The sequence below is a fragment of the Malus domestica genome, chromosome 02 (genome assembly GCF_042453785.1).
Source record: "Malus domestica chromosome 02, GDT2T_hap1".
NCBI lineage: Eukaryota > Viridiplantae > Streptophyta > Magnoliopsida > Rosales > Rosaceae > Malus > Malus domestica.
The window spans coordinates 21,978,901-22,005,287 of NC_091662.1; the positions used below are offsets into that span (position 1 = coordinate 21,978,901).

The 26,387-nt window shown below is 38.1% G+C and overlaps 1 protein-coding gene and 1 non-coding gene across 2 annotated transcripts; one reads left to right on the forward strand and one right to left on the reverse strand.

Moving 5' to 3' along the window:
- Positions 1-6,142: 6,142 nt before the first annotated feature.
- On the reverse strand, positions 6,143-7,401 carry LOC139191473 (uncharacterized mitochondrial protein AtMg00810-like). The gene is made up of 2 exons (XM_070812344.1): positions 6,981-7,401; positions 6,143-6,846 (listed from the first exon to the last, which is right to left on the reverse strand). The coding sequence occupies exons 1-2, from the start codon at positions 7,399-7,401 to the stop codon at positions 6,143-6,145; spliced, it is 1,125 nt and encodes a 374-aa protein (XP_070668445.1).
- A 7,854-nt stretch (positions 7,402-15,255) lies between these two features.
- LOC114823803 (small nucleolar RNA R71) lies at positions 15,256-15,360 on the forward strand. The gene has a single exon (XR_003771750.1). It is a non-coding gene; the product is annotated as a small nucleolar RNA R71 (small nucleolar RNA).
- Positions 15,361-26,387: the final 11,027 nt, after the last annotated feature.

A 26,387-nucleotide genomic window follows, 5' to 3' on the forward strand; every position in this document is an offset into this window, starting at 1 on the left:
TTAGGGACTTTGATGAGGAATAATTTGGTTGTAATGCGTATTCCATTCAATCCAATGAATCTAGGGAAATCTAAGAGTTAATTTAAGCGGACCTAATTAACTTGGAACATTGTCATTCATCGTTTGTTGAAGTCATAATTGGGAATCAAATTATATGCATATGTTCATGTGTGGATAAGGAACCCTCTAACTAGTTTCTCATCATTCTATTTCATCACAATCTGTTTTGTTTTAAGTTTATTTTCAAAGTTTAAAGTTTTAAAGTTCAATTTTCGTCAAAACAAAACCCCTTGCTTTTAAGTCTTGCTTTTAGAGTCAAAACTTGTTTCCTTTAAATCTTTTGAGTCTTTTAAAGTTATATTTTCGTCCAAATCACTTGTTAGGTCTAGAATTGAATCTTTTTTATTGTTATTTGCTGTTTTGAGTGTTTTAAGTTAGTTTTGAGTATATAGAGTCTAGTTTAGTGTTTTTTAGTCTTATATTTGTTGATTAGCATCCCTAGTTAATCCCCGGTCTAGAACGATCCCTACTTACATCATTACTACAATTGTCATCAATAGGGTTTAATTTGTGTGTCAAGTAATTTTCACATCAGTCCTACTGAAAAAATGATGTCACTGTTGATGACCCACAGCATCGAGCGGGCATCGGTGCTAGTTAGTTCTAAATAGGAAAAATAAACAATTAAATTATAAACTTATCTCCTTCCGAATTCCATGAAAAAGATTAAGGACATTCAGATTCGTCAGCAAGTTCTTCCTTTCTATATGATCCAATAATTTTCTTGTTTTATTTTCGAATTATGATTAAATTAATCAAAGGGATGTTATGCTCTTGACGGATCTAAAATAAGTTTAAATTGTTGACAAATATGATCGCGTTTACAATACTAAGTACAACCATAGGCAGATTAAATAAACGGAAGTTAAAGATTGTATTTTCATGGCTCCCTGGTCTCCCTTTTCCTGGTAAGGCTGAAAAACTAATTTAACTGATAAATGTGTTAAATAAAACAAGTATGGAAAAATGCATCGGACTGATTTGCATGCTGTATAATTGACTATATATGCAGGCTGAGAAGTTTTAACTTTTTCCCTTGTAATTTATAATAGGAAAACTAATGAAAAGGGCTTGAAAACTTTGAGTTTTAATGATAAGGACAAAATAAAGGGTAAAGTGAATAGTACCAGAATTGACTTTTTAATGTAAAAATGTGGTTTTTCGTTAAAGTGAACAGTACCGGGTGCTTTTCATTAAAGTTCCCATTTATAATTGGTACTAAAATGCAATATAACTATAATCACTAAACAACACAAGTGTCGAATCATATTTCTTTTCTTGTATATAATAGGAATAAAGAGACAACTTGTTGAATGTTCTTAATCATTTTAAGGAAATAAGTTTATAATTTAATTGTTTATTTTTCCTATATTAGAACTAACGTGTTTATTGTGACATTTTTTAATTTAAGGCTTAAATGTCAAAATGGTCCCTGTGTTATAGCCATATGGCCAATTTAGTCCCCGTGTTTTCGATTTGGCTAATTTAGTTCTCGTGTTTGTCTCTGTTAGCCAACTAAAGACATTTCATTCAATCTCTTTGAAAAAATTCATAAGAAAAATCATATGAGGAATAATTACTCTTTCTCTTTACAAAAAATGCAAATCAATGAGAAATAACACATATAAGAAATAAAATTTCCAATTTGAAAAATGATTAAGGTTGTGACATAGAAAAGAAACTGTAAGATCCCACATCGCCCAGGGGTGAGGATCTTGTAAGCCTTAAATATATATTCTCATCTCTATCTAGCACGAGGCCTTTGAGAGCTCACTGGCTTCGGGTTCCATCGGAACTTCGAAGTTAAGCAAGTTCGGGTGAGAGCATTCCCATGATGGGTGATCTACTGGGAAGTTCTCGTGTGAGTTCTCAGAAACAAAACCGTAATGGCGTGGTCGAGGCCCAAAGTGGATAATATCGTACTACAACAGAGTCGAGTCCGGAATATGGTGGGGACCCGGGTCGGGATGTGAGAGAAACGGGGTAATCTTAGGGAGGAGGTTGGGAGAGAATAATTTTTCTTTTAATTTTTAATTTCATTCATTTTAAATATTTTAAATCAAATAAATTATAATTTTATAAATAGGTTTTTAATAATTAATTTTTTTATTTTTTTAACGGAAATTAGATGGAAATGTGCTTAATTGGCTAACAAAGATAAACACAATGATCAAATTGGCTAAATTGAAAACACATGAACTAAATTGACCTAATGACTAAAACACATGGACCATTTTAACATTTAAGCCTTAATTTAAATTGTAAATAAGAAATAATACTTAAAAATGAACACGTGTCAAGTTTTGAGTGGATTGTAACGTCACTCAGTATATTCCAGTGACAAGTTAAGCTCTACACAAGTTTTCTCCTCGAATAGGCAAATTAAGGGTAATATAATAGCACTATGAACTTGGCATATGTAGCTCTTTATGATTAGGGTTTTGTTTTGTTTTTGTTTTTTTTTTTTAGGGGGGGGGTGGGGAAGGAGGGGGGGCTAAGCCTCACAATGGGTTAGTAATAATATAGTTTAAACGATAATATAGGGTAGGTTTAGAGTTTGATGGCCTCTAATGAGGACTATGATTCTCTTCCTTCCTCTTTCCATCCCCTTCCATCCCCTTCCTTCCCCTCCTTTCACATTCTCTATTTTGTCTTTTTCTTTTTATAAAAAATTAATATAAGACATAACTATTCAATTAGGAGGGGAGTGAAGAGGAGGGAAAAAGAGAAAAGGGAGAATCCTACTCTCTCAAAGGAGGTTAAAAAAAAAAAACAACGATCGTACAGAAGACCAATCCTGAACTTCTGATGGCTTGGAATGACAATAAATGGAGGCCCAATCTTAGATAATTATTACAAATTTTTATTTATTTACCCTAGTGGATATGACCTTCCTTCATCCCACTACATTTGAAGTAAAAAACTTGATATATTTAAAGGGTAAAGTGAATAGTATCAGAATTGACTTTTTAGTGTAAAAATATGGTTTTTCGTTAAAGTAAACAGTAACATGAGCTTTTTGTTAAAGTTCCCATAAAAAGAAAAACTAATGAAAACGACTTGAAAAGCAATACATTGGCAAGTTCACTTTACCGTTTATTCCTAGAAACTTCAATCCTCAGAAAACTCAAATTTTCTTGTGAATTGTCCTCCTTTAATTCTCAAAACCCATATTGTCTTCGAAATCCATGGCTCCTAAGTCAAATGGTATCTACAAGATGATCATGATATCCAACATTACCATCACTCTAATGATTGAATTACTCATTTTCGCTCTCCTCTTTTGGAACAACGACACTAATATTTTTTATTTCAAAAAGAGGCATTTTGGAATCAAATTTGTGCATTGCCTTGAATGGTAAAGGCACAAATCCGAATAACCTGCAAAACAGAGAACAATTGTGAGCAAGCCTAAGACCTAGGGGTATGTGCCGGCCAAAGGCTCTTTGAGAGTCAAGTTAGTACCAATTTTCGAGTCAAGCACTGGGCAAGAGTACGAAACCAAAAGCATTAACTGTGATTTGTAGGAATCCTCTCATGTGTAGACATGACTTGCCGCAAAAAGATTTGTGTCAATAAGCTGATAGGAGCACTTTATGCGACTTTGTTAGTTTGTTTTTTTGCATCTAGTGAGTTAGTTTCTGATTATTATAGTGATTTAAGCTATTTTTGTGTGTTTGTAGGTTTAAATGGCAAAAGTGGCAAGAAAAGGCAATTTGGAGCAATTTTGGACTTGGAATGGATAGCATACATATGGAGCATAATGGATGGAAGTTTTTGAAGTTTAAAGAGGCTAGAAATGTGCTACAAATCTAGAGAAATCAAATGAAGACTTGGAGGATAAGGAATCAGCTAAAAAGAATGAACATTATCTTAACCAACCTTATCTTATCCAACATTATCCAAACTAACCTTATCTTATCTTATCCTATCTTAAACTTATCTAACTTTATTTCCAGCTGCAAGGGGGATTCCTTTTCATATTAAACCACCTGTTAGCTGGTTCTAGATGCCCTAAATTTGTGCCGAACCACCCTATCCCTTTCCCCCTAGGAATTTGCCGTGCCTATCCTTCTCCTCTACAACTTTATGTCGTGCCCTAGCCCTATAAATACACCTTGCCGCAGAAAATAGAGGGAGAGCTGTAGAGAGAAATTCAGAGATAAAAATATAAAGAGTGCATCAGCTTTGCAAGGAAGGAGAAGTAGAAGCTTGGAGCCGTGACCTGCCATCCAAGGCCATTGGAGTGCTGGAGCGTTTGTAGGTGTATTCTATCCTTAGTTTTATTTTAATGTTTAAATTAGATTGGTTTCGTTTAATTGCAAACATGTGGAACTAATTTCGTTTTAGCTAGAGGTGAATTCAACATATGTGTGATATGAATTGATTACATCCAGTTATTGTTTCATAAATCATGAATGCAATTTACTTATCCGTTTGATTGATAACTTATTCTTCTATATTTATTAAGGAGGCCTACTTGGTTTGTTTGCAGGGATTTGATGCTAAAATATAAGGGAGTTTCACCTAATAGTTATGAACTTATATTTACAAGTAGTAGAGGTTGCTAGTCACGATCACGTTAAGTAAATTCCTGGCAGGAGTATCATGCAGTTCATAGTTACGAATGTCATGTCAATGCTTATGATTTTCACAGAACTTAATAATCTTTGATATGTATCTCTATTATGCAGTTCATGTAGGGAACTTGATAAGAATAGTTTGGTTATGTCGCTGAGTCCAATTCAATGAATTTAGGAAAATCTGATGGTTAATTTGTGCAGTTCACGGTTAACTTGGGGCATTGTCATTCATGGAAATCGATTTTTATGCATATGTGTCATGTGCGGAGAAGAACCCTTTAGCTAGCCTTTCACCCCCTTAATTATCCCAATTTCATACCCTTTAGTTTGTTTTCTGCAAGTTACTTAGTTTTAGTTTTAAATTTCGTCCAAACCTACCTCCGCTAGTATTTTGAGTCAAGTTAAGTTTAGAATTCGTCCAAATCACCCTTTAGTTCCTGTTTTGAGTCAGTTTGTTTGTTTTGTGTTGTTTGGAGTCAGTCTGGTCAGTTTGAGTCATTGGAGTCTAGTTTTGTGTTTTTGAGTTAAAATTGTGTAGATTAGCATCCTCCTAATCTCTGGCCTAGAAAGATCCCTACTTGCTCGTACTATAACTATCAAAAAGAGGGTTTAAGTTTGTGTGCTATTTATATCACATCATAAGCATTCTTGTAAACTCTCCAGAATGGTAAGGCACGGGTTGAACAACGGTGGTTGGTATGGCTGGGGACGATAAAATTGTGTTGATGGTGGATATTGATCAACCTTTTTTTTCCAGAATTGCTGAACCAATCACAATCAAATAAAACTACTTTACATGCATTAGCATCAGATTCTTTGGGGAAACAATTATCAAGTTTGAAACCAGTAACCATTACCCAAACAGCCTCTATATTGCTTCACAGTTATATTCAGGCAATATGCTAGCTGATGAATCACCCTTTGTATACATGTCATTTACAGATTCCTAAACCAAGTTGGGAATTCTTGATTTCTCAAATTATCCAAATCTTGAATATTGGAATTTGAAGGTGTATATTTTATTATGAAGAAACAAAGTACAAAGATAGCTCATATATATGAGCATGGGAAGAAGAGAAAAACAAGGAACAAAAAACAATCTTCCTTCCTTGATTTACGCCTAATCACCTAACAACTAAAGCAAGGATAGCAACTAGACTAACAACTAAAGCAAGGTCAGCAATCCCTTGAATTAGTGAGAATAACAGCCATACTCAAGTTGTTAGACAACACCCCATGCATACATCCATGCTACCTTCTTTCAATACTCCCCCTCAAGCTGGATCAAACAAGTCGATTGATCCAAGCTTGGACAAGAAGTGATGAAAAATAGCAAACGGTAATCCTTTTGTGAAGATATCTGTAAGTTGATCATGACTACGAATGAAGTGTGTATGAATCACCTTGGATTGCACTTGATTTCGAATATAGTGGCAGTCAACTTCAATGTGTTTAGTTCGCTCATAGAAGACAAGATTTGATGCTATGTGCACCGCAACTTAATTATCACAGTAGAGAGACAAAGGTTGCTGATGAGGAAACCCTAAGTCCAATAGTAGATTTTTGAGACAAATAAGTTCACAAGCAGTCAAAGCCATAACACAGTATTCTACTTCTGCACTAGAGCGCGCAACCATGCTTTGTTTCTTGCTTTTCCAGGTGACTAGGTTACCTCTTACGAAAGTGCAGAAACCAGTGATAGACTTGTGATCGAGAGCGTTCCCTGCCCAATCTGTATCTGTATATCCTAAGATATGAGCGTGATTATTGTTGCGCATGAGAATCCCTCTACCAATGGAGCCCTTCAGATATCGAAGCACACGATGAACAATCTTCATGTGATCCATGCTTGGAGCATGTATAAACTGGCTAACAAGACTCACGGCATATGCTATATCAAAGCGAGTGATAGTTAGATAAATGAGTTTGTTGACCAATCTCTGATAGTACTCTATATTGGGAATGAGATCACCGTGAGATTGCAGCTTCATGTCACTATTCAAAGGTGTGCGAGCAGGTTTACAATCTGTCATGTTGGCCTCACGAAGAAGATCAATAACATACTTGCATTGATTTAGAAAACAACCCTTGTGAGAATGTGCCATCTCGATCCCTATAAAATATTTAAGAATGCCGAGATCTTTGATAGCAATCTTGTGATTGAGATATTGCTTAAGAGCACTAATCTCTGACATATTATCACCTGTCACAATAAGATCATCAATGTAAATAAACACCATAAGTTTACCCGATGTGCTTGAATGCACAAATAAGGAAGAATCAGCATTGCTCCGACAAAAACCAACTCTTTCTAGAACATGACTGAGCTTGGCATACCATGCACGTGGACTTTGCTTGAGACCATAAATGGATTTATGAAGTTTGCAAACCATTTCTGGATTGTTTGATTGAGGATGAGCTGGAGGCAGTTCATGAAAACTTCTTCTTCAAGCTCACCATGCAGAAAAGCATTTTTAATATCCATTTGAAAAAGAGGCCATGCATTGTTAATGGCAACAGATAACAGCACCCTCACAGTGTTCATCTTTGCCACTGGAGCAAATGTCTCCTTGTAATCCACTCCATAGGTTTGAATAAATCCTCGAGCAACCAAACGAGCCTTGTTCCTTTCAATCGTGCCATCTGAATGGAACTTGGTCTTGTATACCCAACAACTTCCCACAGCCTTCTTTTCTTTGGGAAGTCTCACTATAGTCCAAGTATTGTTTTCATGAAGAGCTTGAAGCTTTTCTGCCATAGCAACTTTTCACTCACTGTGTAGATTAGCTTATAGAAAGCTTTGTGGTTCATAGGTTTCAGTAATTGCACTGAAGAATGCAGCAAAGGAGGATGAAACTTTGCTGTAATTAATAGTAGAAGTTAAGGGATACCTGGCATTGTAAGTTACATAATCATGTAACTTGGATGGAAGTTTCCTCTCACGGGGAGGATTTCGACGAACTGTGGGAGATTGAGTTGTCACAATTGAGAAGTTTCTTGGTTGGAAGGACTACTTAAGGGTTCTGATGAGATAGGTACTTCAGGAACCACAGGTGGAGAATTCTGCAGGCTGCGAAAAACAACCTCATTCAATACCTGATCCCTTGAAATATCTGTTGTATCCTCTTCACTTGGATATGGTATTGGGAACAAATCAATCAAATTCTCCCCCTTTCTAGAATAGTTCAGAGGTTGAGTGAAGTAAGGCATGGTTTCTTCAAATTTCACATCTCTTGAAACAACTATTTTCCTAGTTGTTGGATTGTAACATTTGTAACCCTTTTGAGTGGATGGATAGCCTAGGAAAACACATTTGGGAGCCCTTGGATATAGTTTGTAACGATTTGGTGCTTGTATGTGAACGAAACAAGTACATCCAAAAACTCTTAAATGGGATAGATTGATCTGTCTATCTTTCAAGACCTCATAAGGTGATTTAAAGTTCAATATCTTACTAGGCAATCTATTAATGAGATTTGCAGCAGTAAGGACACTTTGTGACCAAAATTTTTTAGGCACATTCAAGTGAAACATAAAAGCTCTAGTTTTTTCAAGTAGATCTCTATTCTTCCTTTCTACTACCCCGTTTTGTTGAGGTGTTCCAACACAACTAGTTTGATGTAATATACCATGTGTGCTTAGATAGTGAGACATGTTATGGGACATATATTCGGAGCCATTATCTGATCGTAAGACATGAATGTTTGAAGAAAATTGTGTGTTTACAAGTCTATGAAAATCTTGAAAAACTTCTAGCACTTCACTTTTAAATTTCAAAATATACAACCAAGTGATCATTGTGAAATCATCCACAAAAGTTACAAAATATTTGTATCCGTCAAAGGACTCTAGGACTGGTCCCCAAACATCGGAATGCACGATTTCAAAAGGATTACTAGCCCTAAACAAGGAGGAAGTGAAAGGTAATCTAGTGAACTTAGAGAAGTGACAAACATCATAGGAACTTGTAACTTTGCACAGGTTTGGAAACAAAAAAGATAGAACTTTATCAGAAGGATGTGCAAGTCGTTGGTGCCAAAGTTGTTGTTCTCGAACCAAGCTTGAAGTGACTTGGAAAACCTTGGGAATTTGGACATGCTTGGAAAGGTAGTAGAGGCCATCTAAGAAAAAAACCTTCACCAATCGTCTTCTTGGTGGAGATATCCTGAAAAACCACAGTTTTTGGGAAGAAAATAGCAAGACAGTTCAATGAGTTTGTGATTTTTCTAACAGATAAGAGCTGAAAAAGGAATGAGCGAACATAAAGAGCTTCAGACTTGACATCACTAGAAATCAAATGTGTTTTCCCTCTCCCTACAACCATAGCACCCTTGCCATTAGCAACTAATACTTGAGATGGACATGAGAGCTTTTCAAAATTATGCAGATTTGTAGACTTGTTAGTCATATGATTAGTAGCTCCTTAATCTATAATCCAATAATCATGCACATTACCTACTTTGAGAGCAGTTGAGAAGGATTGTAAGATACCTAGAATATCTTGTTGTGTCACACCTTCATTTTCAGCCAAAAAACCAACAAATTGCCAAAGTAGAGCAGCTTGTTTGTTGTCACCTTGACTAGTTGATCCTTTATTGTCTCCATGACCTTGTTTCTTGTGGAGGAAGGCAGCAAATTCATTGATCAGGATAGCTGGATTAGAGGTGAACTTCTGTGCTCCCTCGGAATGAGTGGTGACGGTTTGATTTACCTTGTAGGATGAGTTGTGTGAACCCTTAGGGAAACCCTTGTAGTTGTCCCTAGAAAATTTGGGCCTCAGTTCAGGATGGACAATCCAGCAATGATCTCGTGTTTGTCCACCAGTGTCATAGTAGCTACATTTTACAATAGGTTTCTTTCCTTTGTAGCCCCTCTCTTCACTAGTTTTGTGGTTAGAGAGATATACCCTAGCTTTTGGTATATTTGCCTTTAATTCCACAGTCATGATTTTTCTGCTAGTTTCTTCCCTTTGAATCGTGGCACACACAATTGAGAAGGAGGGAAGATCATGATTCATGAGGACATGACTCCTGAGATCTTCGTATTCAGGATTTAAACTCGCAAGAAGTTGAAATATTTTATCTTTATCAGCTCTTTTGGTCAGCATAGCAGCGTCAATGGTGTGTGGTCGATAAACATTCAACTCATTCCACATGGTGGTTAACTTCCCAAGGTGTTGCACAAATGAGTTTCCTTCTTGTTGTAAACCAGCAATATCCTTTTTTAACTGGAACACTCGAGCTGCATTATTCTGATTCCCATATATTTCTTTGAGATTTTTCCAAATGATGCATGAGGATTTAGCATAGCTGAAAATTTCTACAATCTTTTGATCCATAGAATTGAGTAGCCATGACATGACCAATTGGTCATTGCACAACCAATCATTGTAATCTGATGAGGACACATCAGGCGTTGGAATAACACCATTAACATAACCAAGTTTCGATCATCCTCCCAAGGCAAGAGTGACTGCTCTCTCCCAAGGAAGATAATTGAACTCATTTAGTAAGACAGAAGTGAGATGTTGATTTGGGTTGACATCAACATCTAAATGAAATGAAGATGGCGCAACATACGAGCTAACTTCTTCGCCATGCACTGAGCTTTCTTCAGCCACGATAGAGAATCAGGAAAAACTCACAGATCTCTCAAGAAACTACTCAGAAGCAGGTCAATTAGGATCACTGCTCTGATACCATATTGGAATTTGAAGGTGTATATTTTATTATGAAGAAACAAAGTACAAAGATAGCTCATATATATGAGCGTGGGAAGAAGAGAAAAACAAGGAACAAAAAACAATATTCCTTCCTTGATTTACACCTAATCACCTAACAACTAAAACAAGGTCAACAATCCCTTGAATTAGTGAGAATGACAGCCATACTCAAGTTGTTAGACAACACTCCATGCATACACCCATGCTACCTACCAGCTAGGATAAGTGACATATAACTCATGTATGTTTTTTCTGTTGAAGTGACATAACTAGTTAAATAAGAAATCTCACTTACTAAGGAACACGCAAAAATGAACTTTAAGTTAAATAAATCAACTTACTCTAGAAAATGAGACATTTCAGCGCAGTTGAACAAAACATACAGGTAATATTGTTCCCAAACACTTCTTTAAAGATCTACACACTTGCCTTTACCCATACAATGACTTGATGATGCAAAGATTGATAGACCTCCAAAGATATCACGAGGCGTAGAAATATCAGCACTACAACTAAGTTGAGTACGGCGATTATCAATATTTGATATGTACATTGAGCAAAATGATACAACCTTATCACCAAGAGACCTTGTGGAAATGCTTCGTTCAAGGTAATTCTTATTTTGAACGTATGTTTTCAACATTTGTAAGTACTCTGAGTTAGTGAAGCATTAGTTACCTTTCAATAGGATACATCCAACGATATTAAATTGGTCCGCAGTTGCTGCCTCATAAGCTAGACGAACAAGTAGGTGAACAATTATACCAAGAAGAAAAAAGGAAGCATATTCTCCATTTAACAAAGAGCCAATACGACCCTATTTTGCAATTGCTTGAAAGATGCTTCAGATTTTTTTTACTACATAACTGTCTTAAAATAGCACTTAACTCAAGAAAAACAAAGGTAAAGGTTTGGTAATATCATTTGTATCGCAAGCGGGAGTAAATGTTGCATTATAACATCATGGTCATGACTCTTTAAACCAAACATCTTACTATCCTTGACATTGATACTTCGAGAAACATTTGATGAATATCCATCAAGAACACGCATACTTGACAGTGCTTGACAAAACAATACCTTTTCTTCACTTGTCATATAAAAAATAGAAGGAGGTCAGTATATCCTATATCATTGCTGAATAGAATGAAGAGTTCTTATTTTTTAAAAACTTCGAAGTTGGCACGAGCTTCAAGTCTATCCTTCATTTTCTTTTCAGCCCCTAACAATGTGTGTAAAATTATCTCTGAAATACATTTATCAATGTGCATTAGATCTAAATTATGACATATCAACAAATGTTGCCAATGTGGTAAAGAAAAGAAAATGCTTTTCTTTTTCCATGGATTAGTAGCATGAGTTCTTGATTCTTTTAGGACATTAGAGCGTCTTCTTTGCCTTTTCTTTGAACCATTAGTTTCAGGAGTTGGTGTTTTACCAGAAGTAAATGTCAAAATAAATAACTAAGCTAAACACTCAGATCCCACCGGCATCCTTGGTACTGCATTTCTCTCACAACTGTCATCAAATAATGTTGCCATGTTTCGAAATCTATGCGTAATAGGTAAAAACCTCCAGTGACCCAAATAAATTTGCTTGTGATAGTTGGGAAAATGCTTTGATCATGTTTTGTGATTATAACAAGGACATGCAAGCTTACCCTTTGTACTCCATCCTGAGAGGTTGGCATACGCATGAAAGCCATTAATAGTCCACAATACAACATCATTCATGTTGAATGATTGATTGGAAAAAACATCATAAATGTTGGAACAAGCCTCCCATAGTTCTTTTAACTCATCGATCAAGGGCTTTAGGTATATGCCTATATCATTACCAGGTGCATTAGGGCTCGAAATCAACAGAGACAAGGGTTGTGTCATACACATTTAAACAGAAATTACCACATGCCAAGTGCTATGCAAATTGGTCAAGCTGGCAAAAGGATTAAACCTATCACTTCCAAATCTTAAACGTACATTGCGAATTTCGGACGCAAAGTCGGGATATAAAGCATCTAAATACTTCCAAGTAGGAGAACATGATGGGTGTCTCATATATCCATCATTGGGACATTCAATTGCATACCATCTCATATGTTTAGCAGTGTGCTTTGACATACACAACACAACCTCTTCAACCTTGGTGTAAGTGGAAAATACTGAAGAATCTTAGCCTACTTTACTACTAAAACCATCTGCCATTTTTTTTATTGTTTATTGATAGGGAAATTACTACACACGCAAACGGGCTAAAAATCTCCTAAATACTTGTAAGAATGACAAGGTTATTGTAGTATAAACGGATCTCGCAAGGTCGTTCTCCACATGGATTATTAAATAAATCGAAGCAAACCAATTTCCAATTAATTATTGTAAAGTAGAAAGTTGAGATGATTAATTTTATAACCTACTTAAATTAAAAATGAATTTAATTAATAAAAGTAAACTAAGCTGCAATATTAAAGATGAAGAAAAAAAGAAACAATAGGGATCTTCCGTCACCTTAACAATCCTATATAGTTCTCTCAATTATATATAATCTATACATGCATATTTCGAAGGTTAGGTTTTCCTAATATATGCCTACTTGGACCCCTAACATAGAGCGTATATCAAACATGCAATCCGTCTATGGTATTCATAACAAATCTAAACATGCACGACTCATTAAGTTATGTGAAACCTTTTGAAAAATCATGCAACCCTTATGACGTGGTATTCATCCTAAGTGAACTTGCACATATTAATCACAAGAAGCCTTCGTCAATTTCAAAGACCGACCTCTGACCAAAATTACATCAAATTACTTTTCTAAATATCCTAATGGTGATCAAGCATCAAGATAATTAGTTAGTTTAAATCAGTGATTAATAACACAAAGACCTACATGCATATAATCATAAGCAAATTGAAGAGAAACTACATATTCTTGCTAAGGCGTGTGGCTTCACCCTAGCAAAAGGAATTAGTTACACATATTCATAATTGAAATCATAGAAAATATTATTAAGAATAAAAGGAATGAAAACACCTTAAAGTAGAAAATCTCCAAGAATCCTAGCAATTACTCTCTGTCTCCAAAGTTGCATAAAAGAAAGCGTAGAGGAAAACTAAGGACGACAAAAGCCTTAAAATCGCCTCGAGCTAGAGCACAAACCCTAAAACGTAGTCTTTTTCTCCAATTAGGAAACTAAATAATAAAATAAAATAACTTAGAAAATAGAGTCCTAATTAAGCTAGGAGAATCTACACATAAACTGTCCAGCCACGTTTTAGCCTCAAATCTCCTCCAAATCCGGCCCAAGATAGCTTGTTTTAAGGACGTTTTGAACACATCTCCAGAAGGCCACGAAATCATCCGAGGTCAGCTTGGACTCCAAAAAGCATATTTCAAGTGTTCTGGCAACACTTTTAACTCCAACTTAGGTGGCTGTACTTTAGATGGCTACAATGGTTTTTTCGATTCCCCCAAACTCTCAAAAATGTGCGTCTAACGTGGCTGGTGAAAAGGGACACTTTCCAAAGCTGAAACATATTAAAAAACCTTTTCATCTTCAGATTCTTTATTGTTAACCCTGTGCAACTCATTTAGCAATGGATCAACTGTCAAACAGGGCATAATTTCAGCATGCATTAAATTGTCCAACAGGTCAACACGCATACAATCATGTACATCAGCTGGCTTTTTAGCAGCTTCAAATAAACTAAAAACAATGGATTGATCTTGAACTCTAAGTGTAAGTGTTCCAGCCTTTACATCAAATAATGTTCAAGCAGTGGCCATGAAGGGACGCCCTAAAATAATTGGTGTTTGCACATCTTCAACCATGTCCAGAACCACAAAATCTGCAGGAAGATAGAGATTAACTAGTTTGATAATAAGGTCTTCAATAATTCCCCTAGGATAGGGAACCGAACGGTCCGCTAGTTGCAAAGTAATTGATGTATGCTTGATTTCTCCTTGTCCTAGTCTCTGAAACATAGCAAAAGGCATTAAATTAATATTTGCACCAAAATCAATTAAAAGATTTTGAGTGGGGTTGTTCTACTACCTGCGAATTTCCCGCATAGTTTTCCTCTCTGTTGTCATAACTTTTCCTACAACGTAAAATTCAAACTGTTGTACAATCAGCACCCCACTTTGGATTTTGTCCAGTTTGACTAGGACATGTACCCGGTGCTCTGTCTAAAACTTGCAAAGCAATCTGCCCAATTTGTTTTCCATATTTTTCATTGTTGCATGCATATTTTAGATTTCTTGACTGGTTTGTTCAAATCTTATGTTTATAGTATTTGCCAATTTTTCAATTGCAATTTCCCAAGCTGCCTTAGGTGCAGTAGGTTGTTGTACCTGCTGTTGAAATTGTGGCTTTGCATGATGATCTCTATCCCACTTTAAATTAGGATGATCTCTCCAACCTGGGTTGTAGAAATTTGAATACAAGTCATATCAAGGACGCTGAAAATTATTAAATGCTTTAACTTGCTCCGCTGTAAATTCCGGATAAACATCTTTATGTGGACAACTCAACAAAATCATGGGTTGTCATGTTGCAAATGCTACAAACAGCTTGTAATGGCTGCTTTACAGCAACCTGCGAATTTAGAATTCTTTGTAACAAGAAGTCAAATTTTGCATCAAGTGTTTTCTCCATTTTTGCAATTTGTGCTGTAACATATGGAGAGCTATTAGACATCTCCGAAATAGACCTAGATTGTGGTTGCTCAACTGCCCATTGCTGCGTATAGGCTGCCATTTTTCTAATAATAATCAAGCCTCTTGTGCATTTTTATCCTTGTATGAACCTTCGCATGTAGTGTTGACAAGAGTTTTTGTTGTCATGTTTAACCCTTTGAAAAATATATGCATTTGATCTTTACTGTTAATACCAGATTGTGGACATTTTCTAATCAACTCTTTCAAACGTTCCCATGTCTCATGAAACTCTTCATTTGGTTTTTGGGCAAAAGATAAAATTTGAGTTCTCATGTCAAGAGTCTTAGAAGTTGGATAATACTTGCTTAAAAATATTTCACTGAGATGGGCCCAAGTACTAATGCTTCCAGATGGAAGTGTTAGGAGCCACCTCCTTGCTTGATCTTTCAAAGTGTATGGAAATAAATGGAACTTAATAGATTCGGCTAAAAATCCTCTCACTAAAATATTCTTACATCCCATTACAAATTCTACAATGTGCATGTTAGGATCATCGGTTGAAAACCCATTAAATGTAGGTAGAATATTCAACATATGTTGCTTTATTTCGAATGTAGACCCTTTCTCCATTTCCAGATAAGTAATGCAACTTGGTATGTTTGTGGCATGAGTTGTTAATGAATCCCCCAAAGGTTGACCAGCCTCTGGAATAACAAAAGCCATTGTTTTCGTACTGTGTAGATCCCCAGAAAAAAAAAATTGCAGAAAAGTCCATTGCAGTGAAGGAACCCACTGCAAATTTTGCTCCCTGCGTCTCCTTAAAATCTGCTCAGGTTCTGGATCAGCTGGAAATAATTTATGCACTGCTGATCATGTACTGACCATGCACAGATTGTTGAAATCCACACCGATGTACTGTTGTAATATGTAAAAATAAAATAAAAACGAAAATTAATTTTTTTTTTAATTTTTTTTAATTTTTTTATATGTATAAACAACAACAACTAATTGAAAATCTAATTAGAACGAATTATTTTAAATAATCTTGGGCAACTACGCCATTTTCTTGATAGGGAAATTACTACACACACAAATGGGCTAAAAATCTCCTATAATACTTGCAAGAATGACAAGGTTATTGTAGTATAAACGGATCTCGCAAGGTCGTTCTCCACAGGGTTTATTAAATAAATCGAAGCGAGCCAATTTTCAATTAATTATTGTAAAGCAGAAAGTTAAGATGATTGATTATATAGCCTACTTAAATTAAAAACGAATTTAATTAATAAAAGCTAGGGATCCGCCGTCACCTTAACAATCCTATATAGTTCTCTCAATTACTTATAATCTATACATGCATATTTCGAAGGTTAGGTTTTCCTAGTATATGCCTACTTGGACCACTAACATAGAGCGTATATCAAACATGCAATCCATTTGTGGTATTCAGATCAAATCTAAACATGCATGACTCATTAAGTTATGTGAAACCTTTTGAAAAACCATGCAACCCTTATTACGTGGTATTCATCCTAAGTGAACTTGCACATATTAATCACAAGAAGCCTTCGTCAATTTCAGGGACTGACCTCCAACAAAAATTGCATCAAATTACTTTTCTAAATATCCTAATTGTGGTCAAGCATCAAGATAATTAGATGGTTTAAATCAATGATTAATAACTCGAAAACCTGCATGCATACTTGGACCCCTAACATAGAGCGTATATCAAACATGCAATCCGTCTGTGGTATTCAGATCAAATCTAAACATGCATGATTCATTAATTTATGTGAAACCTTTTGAAAAACCATGCAAACCTTATGACGTGGTATTCATCCTAAGTGAACTTGCACATATTAATCACAAGAAGCCTTCGTCAATTTCAGGGACTGACCTACAACCAAAATTGCATCAAATTACTTTTCTAAATATCCTAATGGTGATCAAGCATCAAGATAATTAGATAGTTTAAATCAGTGATTAATAACTCGAAAACCTGCATGCATATAATCATAAGCAAATTGAAGAGAAACTACATATTCTTGCGAAGGCGCGTGGCTTCACCATAGCAAAAGGAATTAGTTACGCATATTAATAATTGAAATCATAGAAAATATTATTAAGAATAAAAGGAATGAAAACACCTTAAAGTAGAAAATCTCCAAGAACCCTAGCAATTACTCTTTGTCTCCAAAGTTGCATAAAAGAAAGCGTAGAGGAAAACTAAGGACGGCAAAGGCTTTAAAATCCCCTCTAGCTATAGTAAAAACCCTAAAATGTATTCTTTTTCTCCAATTAGGAAACTAAATAATAAAATAAAATAACTTAGAAAATAGAGTCTTAATTAAGCTAGGAGAATCTGCACATAAAATGTCCGGCCACGTTTTAGCCTCAAATCTCTTCCAAATCCTGCCCATGATAGCTTGTTTTAAAGGTCAAGACGTTCTGAACTTATCTCTAGAAGGCCACGAAACCATCCAAGGTCATCTTGGGCTCCAAAAATGCAAATCAAGCCTGAAACGTCACTATTCCAGCACTGCATATCGCTCCCTTATTTTATCGCCAGAAAATAATCGTTTGGTGGAAAAATATGATATTTTAATATGATCAAGCTAAGTGACTGTTGACCCTTAAAACTACCAAACCTACGTGGCGCACAGGTCGAGTAATCTATAAGCTAACTACGTCCTTCGGTTGAATGCGAGGCGTGCCAACTCGTCGGCTGACTCGGCCGAGGAGTAAAATTTGTTGATGTTACGTAGGGTGCGCGGCTGACTTCTACATCTTGCGATTGTGACCGAGGAAGGAACACGTCTCGGCCTCTTGGGTTCTAGAACCTGAAGACAAGGCTACTATTCTTACGAAGTTCACGAATCGTCGTCGTTGGATTAGGTCACAGTGATGGTATTCGTCAGAGTAAACTCACGCCGAATCGACACCCAAGTGTAAGGGCACAAATACTCAAAGCGGATATAGGTCTTAATAGTAAACGTGGTTCGGTCGTCTGAATGTCGAACTCTAAATCCCACTTGAGAGTATCCAATCATAAAATAACTCGGCGTGCAATGCGCCGAGCTCAGTAAGTTGTAACACCTCACTTCGCCGAGAAGGCTAATGAGATGACCTCAATCAATAAGGATTCAGAAATCCTTCTCGACCGAGACTTGGATAGGTAACCAACCACCCTCCCCTCAGTGTTATTGATGCCAACAGAAGATGCTGCGAGACCGGCTAATTCTACGGTGACAGATCTATCTATGCCGACTAATGATATCACCGGTTGCTTTCACAGTGCTGTTGATGCCAACAGAAGATGTGTCAGCGAAAAGAGAAAATAAAAATCTCAAAGTTGTTGAGAGAGTTTGCGCAAGGCAGTTGTGTGTTAAATTGGAGAGACTTGAACGATGCACAGCCTCCTCTATTTATAGCACCAGATACCTTCTAGGCCGAGTTAAAACCCTACTTGGATTAGGACTTCTTCTCCTAATCAAACACCATCTCGACCAGTCCTACTTTCACTATGATTTTGAACCCAGTCCTTTATCAGGCCGGATTCACTTCCGGGTTATTCATATCCATATCTCGCCGAGACTCCTTATTGTGCCGGGATTCGATTACTTGTCTTGCAGCACAACCGACCTAGGTTTGGAAGCCCAAGAACTAAACGATCCATGATAACTTTGTCATAAGGCCTTCTGGGCCGAGAATGATTCTATACTCGGCCCAAACTAATATTTTGGGCCCAAACATTGCCCCTCGCTTCTGAGGTCTTTGGCCTGAATGCTCTGGTCAAGCTCTGACCTTGAACAAGCGAAACTAATACTCAAAATCTAAATACTCTATTTCTAAGGTGCATTTATTGAGCACGATTGCACGATCTTGATCCTGCTAACCAATACACCATGTGGCATCCTTTAACACGGCTAATCCCTAATGATGACGTTTAAAGCGTACGGCTCCCTGAACCGTCATACCATTATGACCTTGTTGCTGAGCACCACCATGCCACTTTGATCCACGAACCATTCACCATCGTGCAAATGCCAAAACGTCTTTCACCATAAATCTCGCCGCCACACGCAATCGTACGCCCCCCAAAACACGAAACCCTTGGTCTTTTCAACTGGATTATCTGAATGTTCATAATGATTAGCAAATTCTTCGGTCGATTTTACCCTTCATTTTGAATTTCGAATGATTCCCCTTCCCTCCGCAATTCTATAAATACCCAAATTCTCTCATTTGTACTTTACGCTTTCAAACTCTCTGAAATTTCTTGCCATCGTTCTTCAGTGAATCCCTTTCTTCCAGATCTTCGTCTTTAAACCCCCCAACCCAGAAAACTCCTCTCGTATCGCATCTTCAACTTAGTTACAATGGCCTCTTTCATTTCTAAGCTTTCCAAGGAATGTGACCAATGCCAGAAAATTATTGATCGAAGTTCGATCAAAACCATCCGTTTTGAAAGTGACATGAGTACCCCTCATCAAATCTTGGGTCCTCTTTTCAAAACGGCAGTACCACCAACCATCATCGGACTTCTCAAGGAGCACTACCTATCACCTTTGCTGCAAGGGTTTGAATGGTCGAAATGGGACCTGGCAAGGCCTCAAAGTTCATGGCCCTCGACCACTACAGCCTGAGCAGCTTGGGTCGTACGAATGGAAAAACTCTTCGGCGAGCAATGGAAAGCCCTAGGCATCTACGACGCCATTCACCCTTCATCCATGGAAGTTATCATGGACAAAGAGCTCTTCTTAGCAGCCTTATGCTTCTGGTGTTCGGCTACCAACACCATGGTCTTCCCTCTCGGCCCCATGTTAGAAATGTGCCCTAAAACCAATCATATGATGATACTTTATGGACATTTCACATGTTAAACTAATCTAGTTTAATATCAAGGGCAAAGATTATTGTTTTAAGCCGTCTCGTATAAATGTTATATGCTTAAACGATAAGTCCAAGGAATATGTAATTAGGAGAATGTAATTTAAAGAAGTTAGATTCAGGAGACCATTCTCTTTCGTATACATATCCTAAACGTTCCTGATCATAGGATTGCCAATTGGGCATTGACAGTCTGTTAAGATCAGTACGTGCTGTGTCTTCTCTCAGGGAGAGTGACTGGTCTCGAGTCATTTGTGTGATTGACACCAAGACAAGCATGTAGGTGCTCATACGCATGTCACATGAGAACTCATGGTTGGGATAATGCAAAGTAGTCCTTTGACCTGAGGCATCATAGTTGTCTTATGGTTAAGTCCTTGATCTTTGACTATGTCAAAGTCACTATGTCAGAGGTGTCCATGGCATAGTTGGGGTTAAGCCACTTAGCCATGGAGGCAAGTGAATGCGCAACAAGGGATCTCTAACCTTCAAACCGTTTGAGGGAGAATACTCTATGATATGATTAAGAATCTTTGGCCAGAGTATGAATGAGATTTAGGAAGTCATTCCAAATCACATTCAAAGTAATCATATAAGTAAATGAATCACATTGGATAGTAGACATGAATGAACTATCAAACCAAATAATATGGTCAAGAGTATTGTATTAGAGAAAGACCGTATTGCATTGTAATCCTAAACTGAATAGATTCTCCACCTCTTCTGATTAGCTTTGGTAACCATGACATACTGCTAGGTGTCACTCATGGTTTGTGGAAGCCCTAAACGTGTATAAACACTAAAGGGAGAATTGAAAGTAAGTTTCAATTCACAATCGATTTGAAAGAGTTTTAATCGCCCACTGCCTCGCTAAAAGGAACCTAATGGATCGTACACCGTGTAAGCTAGAGATTGAAGAAACAACGGAGATGAGTAAGGATAATTAAATGGTTTAATTATTTATGGCAATGATTAATTAGTATGTTAATTAATCAAACGAATAAAGTTCGTTAAAGACCTCGGGTTAGTTTTGGGCCTCAAGGCCCAATGGGCTTCGAACGTCAAGCCCATTGACTTAAGTTGTATGACAACTTAATGACTAAATATTCACAAAGGCCTAAATAGCCCAACAACACCCTATGGTCGGCCATATTGATAAAGGAGTGGGTTTTGGACTTATTACAAGTTTGCCATTCCAATGAAGGTAGGTATAAATATGACTTTATAGCATTTTCTTCATTAGGGTTCCTTTTGGAGAAAAGATGAGAACACAATATCTCTCCCTTTCTCTCTAAGAGGCCAGCCCCCTTGGAGGAGATTAGCTAGCAATCTCTCATCCTCCAAGGTCACTCATCTCTTCTTCAAGTCCTTCCTTGGTGTGAAAAAATTAGAGGTTCTCAATTTTGGGAACTTGGAGAATCCTTTCAATCATCCTCATCCGAGAAATCCATGGATCTAAGAAGCAAGGAATGAAGGCCCTCTCATTGGGTGATTAGCCTTTGGTTATGCAAAGAGGAATCAACAAAGGTATAAAATCTCTCAACTCACTTTGTTCTTGAGTTGAGTCTTGGTTCACCTTTCTACTAGGCTTTGAATTTCATGGGTAATGTTTTGTTTTTGAGTGCATACAAGTATGATTCTGCCTTTAATTGTTAATTGCATGCCATAGATGTTGCTCAAATGAACATGTTTTTCACAAAATTTCCTTCACCCCATTGGTACCACCATCCTTGACATTACTAGTATCTTGGGGACTTCCCCGACTGGGATCCCAATCGACGCTGCCCTCTCTGGGTATCCATCGAACCTTGACCTAAAGGTGCTTTTCGACAAACGGGCCCTTGAGACACTGAGCGGTGAAGGCCAAGCACCCTCGAAAGAAGAGGTTCATAAACTTCACAAGAACTTCTTCAATTATAACACCTTCTATCTCCATTTTGCTGGCCTAGGAGAAGAGGTTCTGTGAGAAGGGGAACACGAGGCTTTCCTCTTCTATTGGTACAACAAATTTATCTATTGTACTAAATCCAATAAATGTTTGGTCGAGAACATGCCAATGGCCGAAGCCCTAGCTAGCGGTCACACTCTAACACTCAGCCCGACCATTCTCGCCCATCTTCTACGCTGCTTGGCTGAAACGACCCTAGATAAGGTCGACCCACACCAGAATGGTCCTCTCTGGGTCTTCCAACTCTGGTTGCAGGTCTACTTCGCCCCTCTTCGGCCAACGATCGTTGATTTCTCGCCTACGGAAGCGCTCGGCCCTCAGCTGACACCTCCTCACCAAGCTGAAGAGGTATTCAGCTACTTTTTCACTCTCGATGATCTTTCTAATGACGAGTTCTTGATCTGTTGTCGTCGAGAATACCCTTTGTCGATCAGGCTTCCAACATCCGTGTGGGGCTTGGATGAAGATACTGACCTTCGTCAATCCTGGGGGTCTTTCGTGCTTACCCGCAACCTGCCTCTCGGCTGTGAGGGTCGCCGAGCGGGTTGGGAAGTGTTTCATCCCAACTTCCTCGCTCGACAGCTTGGCTACCTCCAAGGTTACCCGGTCCCCCTTCTCTCCTTATGGTCCATCCTAAGCCACGGACACGAACCTAGTTCTTCAGAGAAGGAATGCGATGACGCCAAAAAGTTGTTCTAGGAGTGATGCCAAAAATTCCGCCTTCGACCGGTCACTCCAGAATCTCTTAGCACCAATACCTTTGGCGATTGGTGGGAAGAATACACTCATAGCTTCTTTAGTGCACTGGTCGAAGATGTTATTAACAAAATATTCAGCGATCGTCCCTACAAGGCTCCTACTCCCCAACCTAAAGACGCCATCCATGGTATATAGCATTCTTTCATATATTTAGATATATATATCCTTATTGTTATTGACTTGGCTTTCAATTCTCAGACAGCCGAGCATCGAAAAAGGTAGAAGCGGTGGCTGCAATTGCATCTAAGAAATGAAGGGAAATAATGAGATTTATGTGGGATTTCTAGTGACTAGCATGCATATACAATTCAAAATTTATATATATAAGCAACGGAAGCATGTTATCACATAATATCAAAGCTATAGTCATGCAAATCCCCTTCAAGAAGCATAGGTCCATATTTGGTGCATCTAATAAATTATTGAAGAACAAAGTGAAGGTATAGTTTTATACCTCTTGATCTAGACTTGAGACCAAGGATGGACCATCTCCAAGCTCTTTGTTCTTGGAACTCCTTAAGCCTAGCCTCCCTCCTTGCTTCCTCCACCTTGCTAGAATGAGTGCTCATTGGTTCTCCTTTAGTCTCCAAGGTTGAAGACCTCTAAAGATCCACACCCACTAGTGTAGTGAGATGGATGGAGGAATAACCAAAAGGGAGAGAAGATGATTAGCTACTTCTCCCTTATGGTGGCCGGCCTTTGAGTGTAGAGAGAGAGATTTTTTTCTTCTTCTTTTGTGAAAAAGAACACTAAAAAAACCCTATTGAAACTTTTTCACTAAAAGTTCCTTTTATATCTCAAAGAAATGAGTCAACAACTTGACTCTCTCTCTCTCTCTTTGGCCGGCCCCCTAAGTGTTATTTGGGCTTTGGGCTTTTATCATTTCAAGTCATCATATGCTTGAATAAAAGCCCAATGGGTTTGGGCTTAATGGGCCCATATTAACCCGAACTTTTCTTTAAGTCCAAAAACGATCTTTCATCGCTTCTATGATTCTTTTAGACTTTCTAATTAATCATAACACTTAATTAATCCAATTAATTTATTCCATCATCCATTAGTTGTCTCATTACAAGTGTGTATTGGTGTACAATCATTTTAGGTTCTAATTAGCAAGGTAGTGAGGTGATTGGCACCAATCCAATTGATTATATTTAATCCAATCACTTAGTGAATTAAAACTTACTTTTAATTCTCCTTCTTCTTTGAGGACTACTTATTTAATCATCTAGAAGAACTCATAAGCCATGAGTGACATCTAACCATATATCATGGCTACCCAAGCTAATGTAGAATTTGTTCGGAGAACCTATTCAGTTGGAATTACAATGTAATTCGATCATTCTCTAAAACAATACTCTCAATCACATTATTAGGGTATGGATATATTATGTCAAACCCCTAATGTGATTATTCCATGTTATATGATTCAATTGAGTCGTATAGGAACGCTTTCCTTTATTACGCTCGATACTTCGGCCGAAGATTCCCGAATCATATCTTAGAGTATTCATCCTCTCATAACGAGGATTAGAGATCCCTTGTTGATCATTCACATGCCTCTGAAAATAAATCACTGACCCCAACAATGCATAGAACACACCCAAGATGAGGTGTGGTCACGTCTCATTATCAAAATGATCAGCAACATATCCTCAAGACAACTATGATGTCTCAGGTCAAAGGATTACTTACATTATTCCAACCATTAGAGTTACTTGCTTGACATGTGAGTAGACCTTCATGCAAGTACTCTCGTTCGATTCTGTTCAGTGAACTCATTCCCATAATGAGCACCTACATACCTGTCTTAGTGTCACTACACGAATAGGATAAGACTTTCCATCCTTCCAATTGAAGGGGACATAGTATGTACTGGTCTATGCATTGTCAGTATCCTTCTGACAATCCTTATGACCAGGAACCTTTTGGACATGATGGTTATGAGAAGAAGGTCTCTGTAGTCTAACATCATTAGATTACTTCTTCCATCGATCCATTGTCCATGGATTCACTATTTAGGACATATATCGTTAATTGAGATAGTCCTAATTAGTATCTTTGCCTTTGGATGTATAAGAGTCATCTATACACACATTCATTGTCCTGAAAGGTTTCTTCCAAAGATTGACTTTCAGGGTATATCTCTAACAAGAAAAAGGCAATCCCCTCTTCCAAGCCGAGCAAACGACCCCGACAGGAGATTGAGACGGCCGCCGTAGTCCCTCGTTCTACAAAACGTGTCAAGAAATTGGCAAACAAAGGGCAACGAGAAATTCATGTCATCTCTAGCCAAACGACAGGAACAGCCATTCCTAATGCTTCTCCTTCCACCCCAGTCGCATACATCCCTATGGTTGTGCAGCCGGCTTCGATAGGTCAGGCGCCCAAAGCTCGTCCTGACCCTCCAGTCGTGATCGGGTCAATGACTGCTCCACTGGTCAAGCCAGCGACTCCTCGGCCACCGGCCGAACCAACCACTTCTCCACTGGTCGAGAAAATGACAGCTCTAGAGCCAATCGTTGCCCCTCTCTTGGAGAAAATAACTTCGGTGGTGAAGAAAACACCCTCCAAGATTCCAAGACAATTAGCGATCATCTTGGAGGTATAATTGTGTGGTTGGCAATTTTCTTTTTCAGTTGATGTTAGAATTTCTAACCGACTTTATTCCAGAATGATGAGAGTGACGAAATTCTACTGGAAAGTCATCCTCGACCAACCAATCCACCTCCTGCGGTTGAAACGATCGGCCAGGTTGATCCCCCTGCGGCTAATCATGGAAAGGGTCTTGCCGTTGAAACTGGATCAAAACCTAGGCATCCCTCCCCAGGAAGCCACTTCTGCCTACGTAAGCACCCTTATTATTGTTCTCTTAATCACTCTCCTGCCTAAATTCGAAACCAGAAAAATATGAAATGTCAGGTGCTCGTGTTTTCTTTTCACCAAAAATTTTATGTGCTAATGGGCGTTATCTATATCTCTTGGCCACCTCAATGGCCGTCAAATGTAGATAACCTTCATCGGTCGCGTGAATTGAGAAGTAGCTTAAAACATTGGGTTCAGCCATTGAGCTCTCTAGGTTCGAGCAACGAATCATCAGACATGGCCGAAGTCTATTCTCGGCAGGTCTATCATTTCCCCCTTCTTATTTTCTGAAGATTTGGCTTATTCTAACGACTCCCTTTCATGCAGCCTTCATGGGAGATCGAATTTGACGCCCTTTTCTTGACCACTTCGGGGGTAGCTGGCCTTTCGGCGACCACAACCGAGCCTTCATCGACAGCCGAATGTAACGTGTTTGTTAAGCTAAAAGAACTCTTTTCTCTTTCAGCTTCACAAATTCTTGAACGCAAAGGTCTCGACTTCGTGGGTGAGTGTCTTAATGCTCTCGCCGTTGAAAGTCTCTTGAGTACTGAAGCCATCACTCAAGCGTTTTCTACCCTGGAGCAAACCTGAGAGTTTTTTGTCATTTTTGAAAAAGCTCTCCACGCCGAAGTTGTCCTGAAGGCTGCAACGGCTGCTCGAGATGCCCTTCGCCCAAAAATTAAAGCCTTGAAGTCGAAGAAAGAGAAACTGGTCGACATCAACCGCCAAATTGCCGAACTCCAAACTCAAAGGTCGGCAATTGCTTCTGATCTTGGGAAAGACTTTGAGTCGGGCGGCAAATCTTGTGTAAACGACTACGTGGCTAAAGTCAAGGAAGTCGAGCGGACAACCGGAATCGGCAAGCTGAAGTCATAATGGGCGAAGTGAGATGGCTGAAGCT

Coding starts and splice junctions, on each gene's coding strand:
- LOC139191473 (XM_070812344.1), bottom strand. CDS start 7,401: ATGGCAGAAAAGCTTCAAGCTCTTCATGAAAACAATACTTGGACTATA. Junction 6,847..6,980: donor AAGCAAAGTCCACGTGCATG/GTATGCCAAGCT, acceptor TTATTGTGACAG/GTGATAATATGTCAGAGATT.